Raw genomic sequence first — 11,418 nt, forward strand, 5'->3', positions numbered from 1 at the left:
GGATCGAGAGGCCCGCGGGCGCCGGCGGCTTCTGGGACAGCAACTGGGACAGGTGGGCGCCGCGGGCCGGGGCCTCGTCGGGTCGGCAGCGAGCGCGGTGCCGCGTGGTTCTGCAACGCGAGCGGTTTTTCGGTAGCTGCTGCTGTCCTCGAGGGGCCGAAGGTGGCCGGAGCGCGAATCTCGRAGCTGAAGGCCGCTAGGCTGGCAGCCGCGCGGTGCGTGCGGAGGGGAGCCGTGCTGGCTCGCGGGGCCCGGGTGGCCGAGCGCTTTGTGGAGCGGAGGCGTTCGGGAGCCCCCCCGTTCGCCGGGGCGCCCTCCCCCTGCGCCCGCCGCTGGGCCAGCGAGCGGCTCGGGGCAGAGCGCGCCGGCCGTGGTGCGGTCGGGTGAGGAGCCTGCAGGGCTCTCCCCGGCTGGGTGCTTGGGTGGAGAGCTGCTGAAAAGTAGAATATGGCTGAAATTGCTGCGTGTAACCCTGGATTGGCAAGGTTTCGTCTTGGGCAGCAAAGGAGGAARGTCTTCCCCGTGTTTTAACGGACGGTTCAGAAAGTTCTTCCTCTGTAAAAATGTGCAGATCGCTTTGTTGTGATTCTTCTCTCGTGTGAGATTGCAACTACAAGTTAGTCAGGTTTAATCATAGTAAATCCAAACTTRAGCATTGACAGATTTTATTATTATTATTATTATTGTATACTGCATCCTGATTTTGATTTGTGAGATGTGTGAGATGCAACAGAATCAAATGCATGTTTTAAGTAGGGCTCTGTATGCCCAATGATAAAAATCATAGTGACTTTCATTAAATACAGTTATGTCTAGTTAAATGGGTACTAGAACTACTTATTTAATTGCAGATCCTGGTTCTGCTAAATAATTGGCTTGCTGTAAGGGAGAGTGAACTTTCAGATTTGGGTAACTTTTTTAGGTCTCTCAATATTCCTGATACAGGGAGTAGAGATTGTGCTGTAGCTGATCTACTGTCAGAATTGCCTAAACAAATGTCAACTAGATGACATTTAATGTAGAGTACTACATCACCGTTCATCATAGTGTACAAATAATGACTGTATATTACATAGCTATATTAGTGCAGATCAATTTTAGTTTTCTACTATATGGTGTCCACCAGTTGGTGTGGTATGACTATTATTGCTCTATCTGCTTGAAACCTTAGCTCCACTTTTGGAGTGAGATTTGTAGCAACTTGTAGGTAAATTTGTTAAACACCTAAGCTTATAAATATATGAAGCATCTGACTGCTTCTCTTTTGAAAAAAAAAAATTAACAAAGTCAATTCATGAGCAAATAACTATTATACTATTCTTTTAACAGTTCAGAAATTTAGAAGTTTTAAGCAGCAGAATGTAACAATGTCTGTTTTCAAACTTTCTGTTAACATGATATGATACTTTATCAAGGATGTTGTGTTGGTCTGTGCCACTTGCACAAGAATCACGCAGTTCAGTTTTTAAAGAAGACTAAATATAGTTTCATTGCATAAGAGACACTTTTATATGAAAGCTCTTCTAATTTTTATATTAACTAGAGAGCTTGGTGTTCAGGAAAATGGTCTTGAATAATTGCCTAAGTTTCTGTGCTTTGGATGATTTCCTTTATTTTTGGTGTGGTTCTTCCAAATAGTTTTACAAGGTCTAGAAATACCTGAATTTCTAAGTATGCTACATATGTGAATTGAGAAAACTGTCAGGCTGACTGATATGTTTCCGTGACACACAGGGCTTTCCTGGAGAAGAGGAATCGGGTGTAATCAGGTTTAGAGAAAGACCTTGCCATTGCTTTTCAGCAAAGTTGTAGCTGAACACAGACAGCTTTGTTAAGGGAATGCAGAAAACYGCGTTTATTGGCCTCTGAACTTCAGAGGCCTAAAAGCCTACTTAGGATAAGGATAAGCTTTAGCAGTATTAAAAGTTTTGCTGCACAGTTTTCTAGACCTGTTTTATGTAAAAATCCTGTTAAGCTTGGTTCTCTTCTCATAGCTTTTTACAATATCTGTTACTCTTCAGAGTAACAGTTAATGTCAAGTAAACTYRCAGCTACTGGTGGAGGAGAGAGGGAAGGACCTTCATAGAGGCATTTCTTGTCATGGGTTTCTGCTGTAGGATGAATTAATCTCTGCTTTACTTTAGAAATCTACTTGAATTTTCCGGACAGTCTTTATTTTCCTAAGGCGTCTGCCTAACAGAATAGTTTCTAATGAATTAAAAAAATAAATCTGTGAAATTTCAATGGAACTTGTTATTATGAGACTATTGATTCATTTTTAATACTTTGTACTAAGAACTTTGTTAATARTTTCATGAACATACAGAGCCTTGTGGTCAAATAGAAATCATGTATTTCCTAAAGCAAAATACGATGCAGGGCTTTTTAAGGTTACCCTTGGTTATGGGAAAAAATCTGTGAAGCAGCAGCTTCTCTGAGTARTCTGAATAAAAATAATATTATTAATTTTTAAAAATCTTAACAAATGAAGAAGTGTGTTTAGTTATAGGAATGGAAGAAGTGAGATCTTCACTGGATTAAATAAACTAACTTTCTTAGGTATGAGATCAAGGGAAAAGATTTACTTTCTGAGATGGAGAGACATAGTAAAAGGATTTGTGTTAATAGGGAGGAGGAGGAGAATCAGTAGAGAGAAGGGGCCAGAAAAACTAAGCTGTGGAAGACTTGGACAGTGTTGATGATGATAGTGCAGTGTTGGTGTCAGCAGGAGGAAAGCTGTAGCGCTAATCTGTGATACTAAGGGAGGGAAGGGAATATCCATTGTACCTGGTGTCCTCCTTGTGGAACAGGATCAGCTGTCTGGGTGATGTGCAATAGGAAGGTTGCAGAATGCAGAAAGGGGGATTGGTCTGCAGTATGACAAAATGGAAGGAAGATTAAAGTGGCTTCAGGTGAGTGATGAAAATTTTGAAAGGGTAAATAAACACTCCAAGTTTAAAAAAAAGTAATATTAGAGGGACCTAGTATGACCTCAGTCAGGTATCARTAAAGTAAGAGGACTGACTGGTTAGGTAGATATAAACAGAAGTTTGTTTCTTCTCTTTTAAGAGGTATCTTCTCTATTAAAGAAAAGGTATTAGTATAGCTGTTGTGAATTTCAGTGAAAATCTTCATTATTGAATTGACAGGAGTCCAGATATTAAGTGCTAATAAAGTGTTCATCAGCTTCTTGTCCAGACCAGTTGTATTGTTTGTATGTTTCAGTGTACGCTCTCCATTCACGCTAGAATTTGATTCTTTTCCCTGTGTTTGATGTTGCAAGAATTAGTTGAGAGGTGGCTATTGCTAAACAGCAAATTTTACACCTTCTAACTTGTGGCATTAATGTCTTTTTTTTTTTTTTTTTTCTCCTCCCTTAAACATAGACTTTTATTTATAGCTGTTGCACAATGATTTGAATTAGTTTTGCTACATAAATGATTAAATAGTTAATTTTAGTACTTCAGTTAAATATAGAACTAAGACAAATTATCCATGTGTAAAAATTCCTCTGCCTTTTAGTCTCACCTGTGTAAAAATGACTCTTTAAATGTTTTTGTTTAGACGTGAACCACTGGCTCTTATCAACCTCAAAAAGAAAAATGAAGAAACTGGGGAAGAAGAACTTGCCTCACGTTTAGATCACTGCAAAGCAAAAGCCACCAGGCATATTTTCCTTATCCGCCATTCGCAGTATAATTTGGACGGCCGGGCTGATAAAGATAGAACTCTGACTCCACTTGGTATGTATTATTAGAAGCACTGTACCTTAGAAAGCTTCTTATTTGCCACTGTCTTGACCATTACAGGTTTGTAACTGAGCACTGGTTTGGGTCTCACTGCCAAAGCTTAATCTACTTACTGGATTCTTTTTAATAGAAAGATATTAAGTTTATTTTTTCCTTTTCTGATCTTCTAAATCCAAACATWATGAAACATGTTTTACAGAGTTTTAAAAACATGCCACAGCTGTAGAGAAACTTCATAATGGAAAACTCAAACTATTTTAAGGAGTTTGAGCTAAGTTTACATGCCAGCTGGCATAATTCTCCAGGGCTAAGGCTTTTGTCTGAAACTTAGCTCCGTGACTAGCTTGGAAATAAATTACCTGTGGAAGATGGATTCTGTTTGTATTAGTTAATTTGCTGAGTTATAAAAAAAWTTTTTTTTAACTATCTCTTCTTTTTGGGAGTGTTTGTAATGAGATATATTTCACTTTTGTTGCTAAGCAGTGTTTCTGAGAATACTGCTCATCARTTACATGACGTAACAGCCATCTGTGTTAATGTATCTCATTGTTCCAGTGATTAGTTATTAAATGCTAATTAGCATTGGTTTAATATTCTTGTAATAGCTTAGTAATAGCAGCAGACATGTTCTTGATTATTAATATATCAAAACTGTTTTGGTTGGGGGGAAGAAATATTGTTGKTTAGTGCTGCTTGAGGTGTTGGAAGTCTCATGCCAAATGATTAGGATGAACACCTTATTTTATTCAAGTCTTAATTGCCAGTGTGCAAACAGGAGTGAAAAAGTAATTTCACAACTGAGGTGCCAGTTACAAAGTATAATCTTACCCTGTCTCACCCTGTKCCTTTGGTAAACTGCTTAAACTGCCAGAGTTTTTTTTTGCCTACCTACCTGAAAGATGGAATAAAGCCTTGCATAGTATAACCAAGTGCTGTAGTTCTTAACTGTTCTAAGATGATGTTACCCATAAGAAAAATACACTATTCTGTCTGAGTGGGACAGCTTGACACAGTCTCCTCTTTTATGCTCCCAGAACGTAGAGATCAGTTGAGTCATTTTTTTTTATTGAGAGTGACTCTGGTGAACACTTCTAAATATAATATTTATTTTTAAGTAAAAAGAAAAACTCCTGCCAATGGAAGTTTGAGCTCAAATTGGCTAGCTGGTAAATTTGATCTGAACGAGTAGTGGCACTAGTAAAAGCAATCTTCTGATTACTTTTTGAGAGGAAAAAATGGTTGATGGTGAACTGATATCTTYACTGTACAACTTCTTAGGTAGTTTGTGTGAGGTTCTTATGTGAATATCAGCAATTTATATAGTGAATATCATTTTTAAGGTCGAGAACAGGCTGAACTGACTGGGCACAGACTGGCAAGCTTGGGGTTGAAATTTGATCAGATTATCCACTCCTCCATGACTAGAGCAACTGAAACAACTGAGATTATCAGCAAATATCTCCCTGGTAAGTGACTTCTGTTAATGTTTCATTGTCTTCTGATCCTCAAAACTGCTTCCAGTAGAATTTTAAGCTTGTCTTTGAGTTAAGGTGTAATTGAGCTGTTACTAGCCAGTTTATAGACCTGTGTGAACACGTCTGCATTTKAAATTAAAGAAACTTACGCCCCTAATTCTGCTTGTTTCCAGTTCATCTTTAAAAATACAAGAGGGAGCTGGCCCCTCTGAGTGAGTAGGCTGGTACCAGTATGTCCTGCTGTGTRGGAGAACTCTGCTGGTTGCTGTTTCATGTCATACTCATTTGTAAGCAAAGACCATCACAGGTCATCAGGATTACTTCAGTCCTTACTTGCCTCTGGGGGCAATAGTGCAGGAGAAGAGAATCATAAACTCCAGGTGTTGTAGTGATGCTTGCTGGGTTAGTTAACAGGCCCTTCCTGTGCACTGTGCTATCCTTTGTGCAGAGGAAGATGTGACACACTCGTAAAGGATATGGATTTCTCTAATGTGTGTGGTGTTTTTTTTTTTTTTTCCTTCCCCCCTCTTCCAGTAACTGCCATTTAAGCAAAACCGTGGCTGTCTGTAAGTTGTGGTATGAGTATCTGGCCTAAACTTTTGCATGTCTAGGTCACGCTGAAATGCAAAAAATATTGATYGCAGTGAAATCTGATGTGAACAATACAAAAAACTGTATGAGAATGTGCACACGTACTGGAATCTGAACTAAAGACTTTGGACTATAGGTAGTTCTCTGGAGCATCCGAGTGGGGTTTTTTGGATTTGTTTTTGTTGTTATTGTTGTTTTTAGCAGGTATTCAGGTACAACTAGCTGAAAGTCTGTTCATATTAACTATTCTGTGTTTGTTCTCTTGGAAGTGCTSCTTCTAAAAAAAGTTTCCTCTCCTCAAAGATACTAAAACATTAAGTATAGCATTGACATTTCTTATTTGCATGTTGTTTTAGATTTACAACTTAGTTAAGGTAGCACTGAGAAGTCTCAACTTAGTGTGCCAAATTGATTTAGCTGTTCTGTTGGAATAAACTTCACCTTGYTGATGACAAAACAGTTGTGTTGGAGAGGTTCAGAGTCCTTGACAGAAATTATGTAGACTGGAATGGACTTTAGAGTTGAGGTGAAGGCTTCTTCACATATAGAAATTGAAAAATATATAGGCTGAAGTTTTGTGAACTTGTTTGCAGTGTAGTGTGAAGTAACAACTAATTTCTGAATGGCTATATAATTTTTCAGGAGTCAAAAAAATTAGCACTGATCTGCTGAGAGAGGGAGCACCTATAGAACCAGATCCACCAGTCTCTCACTGGAAACCAGAAGCTGTGGTAACTTTTTATTTATTTATTTTTAACATTCTAACTTGTGGTGTCTGAACTGATGCTTTTCATCACAGACTTTAGATAACTGCATATTTTCCCCTCCTTAGTTAGTGTATGGAACAGTTAAAATAACTTACATTTCCTAAGTGTTAGTTCAGCCTCAAGCRTGTATCTCTAAAGAACTCTTTAGAAGATGCATCCCATCTGCAAAAGCAGATAATGGCACATGCTGCTCTGAGCTATGTTTAATTATGAACTCTGTGCCATTAGCAGTATTACGAAGATGGAGCTCGCATTGAGGCTGCTTTTCGAAACTTCATTCATAGAGCTGATGCAAAGCAGGAGGAAGACAGCTATGAGATCTTTGTCTGCCATGCCAACGTGATCCGTTATATTGTCTGCAGGTACCTGTTGGATTCAATGTTCACCTGTGTTCTTTAAAAGGTTATAGTTTTGCTGAAATAGTGTGGGTGTATTGCATTGCTGAACTAGGAAATCTGTTGATCTGGCAGGCTTTGATGTGGTGATGAGTACCTGCTTTATGAGCAGCTGCTCCTGCAACCCGATTACAGGATTAATTTGCAGATATGAGAAATATTTGAAAGCTAGAAAATTTCCACTCTTAATTTTAAAGTGAAAATGGCTAAGGCTAGAATAAATCATTGAGGCTTGAAAGCTTTTTCTGGTAGGTCTTTAATGCCTATTACACCTATACCTTCAAAAAACTGCAGACAGCGCCTATGTGGGCTGTCAGAGAAGACAACAAATAGAGCATCTGGGTTGAATACCTCTATTGACGTGACATGAATTTAATTTCACTTACTGAAAGATTCATTTAGTTTTGGGGAATCTTTACTAATGGAAGATGCTGATAGTATCTTGAAGTTGTGTTAGTGTGTTCTTGCAAGGACATCTAACACTGAATTTGGGGGGGGGAAGTGGATCTTTCAGCTAACATCAGGGTGGTTTATGAAGGACAAAACAGTTGTGGCTCTTTGTCCATCTCTGTATCTAGTCACTTGAGTGAGTCTGTTTTATTTCTCTCCCACATTAACAAAGCATTGTCTGTAAGATAATTTGACTTGAGCAAGACAGCTATGATTAAAATTTAATCATCTGGTCAATAGCTACAACAGTTAGTTTATTTGGCTGAACTATTTAAATGCTATCCTGTCTGCTCTGTGGACTGCTTTAAAGCTCTTCAATATTCCTATACTTAAAATTATTGATCAAGTAAACAGAATATCTTTTTTTTCTGTTCCAAAAGAGATCATCTTACCACTTCCTAACCTTTTTGTCTTTGTCCTTTCTTCCATCCTTTTGTAACTTCTTTTCTATACCTTACCTTCCGCTCCAGCCTATATGATAACAAAATTGAACACAATCCAATACATTGTTCCCTTTGAATGTAGGTGGACTGTAAGTAAGTGTTATTTATTTTATCCTTTTTAAAATACTATCTTATAGCCAAAGCAAAGTTATTCCTCAGTATCTACAACAGAAGATGTTTGAGAGAACTTCCTATTTTCTCTGGCTGTTTATTACAATTAGTTCAACTCCTGAGACTATTCAGTTAGGAATTTCAGGATAAAATAGCCGAAGACTAGAAAGACCTGTGATACTGATTTTTTACCAAAAAAAAAAAAAAAAAAAAAAAAAAAAAAAAAATTTTTTTTTTTTAAAAAAAAAAAAAAAAAAAAAAAAAAAGTGGTTATCTCCTGGGAACAAGATAACTGAAGGAAAGTTGTTCTGATAAATTTCTGCCATAGGCATATGCTGGTAACTAGAATATGTAGTATGTCATTGTATCTTCGCTGCTGTGGTTGCAATGTTATARTAATTTTAGCCTTATCAACACCAGTAGACATATGCATACTATTTATGCCTTTGGTTTACTGGGGAGACCTACATAAGTCTTGTCACTTGTCTACAAGTGAGCTGTCTTCGCCTTTAACTGTCCTAAGCAGTGTGGGTTTTTGTGGTACTTCAGTTGGTTCAATGACCAACTGAGCTTATGATGACATCTGTCCTCTTGTTACTAGGTTGCTCAACGCATTCCCAGCAACCTGTGTTGTGGCTTCTACCTTCTGTCCATTCGAATTAATCCTATGTATGTATGTTAATCATGCCCATCTGCTGGACTCCACTTACAAAAGAAGTGCTCTGTTGGCACAGGCTAGTTGTCAAAGCTGCATTTTCTTATCAGTTGCACAGTAGAATCTTTTTTTTTTTCTCAAATGATGCTTGGGTAGGAGCATTTGCATGCAAACTGCAGAATATGCAACCATTTTTTCCCTTATCTGGCACAGAGGTGATGCTGTCAGCCACATGCTAAAAACATGACTGTTTATGAGTGAACAATATTACTTTTCTTTTTTTTTAATAGAGCATTGCAGTTCCCCCCAGAAGGATGGCTGCGAATGTCTCTCAACAATGGTAGTATAACCCATTTGGTGATACGGCCTAACGGAAGAGTGGCACTTCGAACACTGGGTGACACAGGATTCATGCCTCCAGATAAAATCACACGCACCTGAATGAGTGAAATGATGGCCATCCAGGAGCTGCCTCTAGTCTCTTTGCACTAGTACATTCAGCTACAGTACCACTAGATTATCTGCTCTGTTGGGATGTGATGCTGTTTTTAAAATGTCCTTTAGCCCCTCACCTCCTTCATACATATTCGTATTTGCCTTTCAGGCCAGAAAAGAAGAAATTTTGTGTAAGCCTGAAACTGTCCAGTCCTCAAGTATTCCCCAAAAACTCTTAAGTTGAACTGTGGAATACAAAACGATGATTGAATGTCTGTGTGCTCAGCAGCTATGAGGAGAGCACTACTTCCCCTGCCCCCCTTTCCTCTTTTCTGTGAATTTCTATAACCAAAGCTTGCTCCTGTGGATTTTTTTTTTCTTGTGCAGGAAAGCAATTGGTATGGGAGCTGGAAAGGACAGCCCATATCACACTGCAGCTAGAACTGAAGATGAGCGAGCTTATTTCAGCTCTTGYAGAAGAAGTAACTGAGGGAATTCTGCTCTTTAAAGGACAAAGGGTTAAGGTTTTGTTTTTCTAAGCTATTGAGGATGTATATATCTCTATGTTGTGTCCTTGTTCCCCTCTGCCATCCCTTCCCCCCCCCCCCCAGAGTTCATGTAAACTATGCTTGGAGATGACAGACATCATAAAGAGAAGAAGGTTTTTAAAAAAAMCATTTGCCTCAAAGCTGTGGTGCTAGAATTACCTGCTGGTCATATTAAGTAAGTGTTCCTCCATCCTTGATAAGCCTTAAAGCTATTCTGAGCGATGTTCTTCAATCTCATAAAGCCTTTAACAAAACTCGGTCTGTACGAGGGTGTAGGGATGAGTTCTGCAGCAGTAAAGATGGAAGAAAGGGAAAAGCGGTAATCTTTCACTATTTCTTCTGGTTATGACTCTTAGGTATACAAGGAGGAGAGAGAGAGAGACCCTTTTCTGCTTTCTCCCACTGATTCATGTTTGTTAATAGTTTGCTTTCAAAGTGGAGAAGTAACAGCATTGGAATTCAAGATAAATGATAATAAGATCAGAGATTCTGCAATATTGGAACAAACTGCTGTTTAAAATTACTGGAACAAACTGCTGTTTAAAATTACTGTTGATTGAATGGTGAAAGAATAGTTATATGACTTCTATGCAAAGCGATTAGTATAAACATGAAGCAGAATACCTTTAAGTAAGTTGCTCCTTCATATGGCTTTGACACTGCAGAACATGTTCCAGCTAAAATCCAGGTGCCTGAGAGCTAGGGTTTATTTTTGAGAGGGCTCAGAAGGACATTTGCTAGACACCTGAACCTTTTGTAATACTTACTTTAGCTCAGTTAATGCCTGGAATGTTGAAAGTTTCACCGTATACGTAGGCAGATTAGTGATATTCCACATACTGAAGCACAGCAGAAATAAATAAGGAATTACAACTTTGACTGATTCTCTATCACTGGGAATCGTGAAGAAGCTGTATGAAGCATAATCATGGCATGCAACCTAGCACCACAAGGTTTAATGGATTTTTTTTCATACAGGACTGCTATTATCAGGATGATGTCAAGGAAACTGGGGCAGTAGGAAATGAGTATGAAAGCTGTAGTAGTGCTAGTTGTTTGGGGGCAGGAGGAAAACATTGTCAAGTATCTCAGCAATGCAATGAGAATAACTTAACAGTTTTGTCTATTAACTTTTTAAAAGTTTTGAATAAAATGACTGGTCTTTCTTTACTGTCTCTTCAGTTGAACTGTTGAATGAGATTCTCTTCTAGAATGTGTCTGAATGTGTCATAGCTGAGAGATAAATTACCTGTAAATGCACTGCTTCCACAGCTAGGGGTGTTAACTCTACTCTGCTTTTGAAGGCCAGAGGAAAGTCTGTGGCTCAACRTACTTCTGCAGCTGTGGTAAGGCCTGTGTTTACAAGCTGAACTGATTGGTAGTCTACTTACCACATCTGTCCAGGTACTGTAACTGACCATATTGGCTCTCATGCTTTACTAATAACTTCTCTACTAGAACTTTTTATCATTAAAAAAAAAAAAACACATCTTTGCACAAGTACAGAAATCAGCAACATTTTCAGTGGTACTTACATTGAAGGGGGGGAAAGAAGTGTATGATACTCCAAATAAGATTTTTAATTTTCACAGTATTGATAAGCTCCTTGCTGATTTCTTGCCTCTTATAAAGACTGTTCCCCAAGCATTATAAGTAGTGGCGTAACAAAGTTTAGTCTTATACTAACACACAAAAGATACATTTTAGCTAAAGTTAGTATTGTGTTAATAAGAACCAGATGAATTGGTCATTTACCATGTTACAGTGTCAACCCAGGTACTTGCTCTATCCCCACACAA

General features: G+C 38.5%; 1 protein-coding gene across 1 annotated transcript; it reads left to right on the plus strand.

The window, feature by feature from the left end:
• Nucleotides 1–2: 2 nt before the first annotated feature.
• Nucleotides 3–10,785, plus strand: PGAM5 (PGAM family member 5, mitochondrial serine/threonine protein phosphatase; the record flags this gene model as incomplete). The annotated part of the gene is made up of 6 exons (XM_085307893.1): nt 3–52; nt 3,565–3,743; nt 5,090–5,215; nt 6,458–6,546; nt 6,811–6,944; nt 8,927–10,785. Coding segments are annotated over 6 exons (729 nt in total), but the record flags the coding sequence as incomplete, so codon positions are not given.
• Between the last annotated feature and the right edge of the window lie 633 nt (nt 10,786–11,418).

The sequence above is a fragment of the Rhea americana genome, unplaced genomic scaffold, assembly GCF_003343005.1.
Source record: "Rhea americana isolate MKP2758 unplaced genomic scaffold, rheAme1 scaffold_268, whole genome shotgun sequence".
NCBI lineage: Eukaryota > Metazoa > Chordata > Aves > Rheiformes > Rheidae > Rhea > Rhea americana.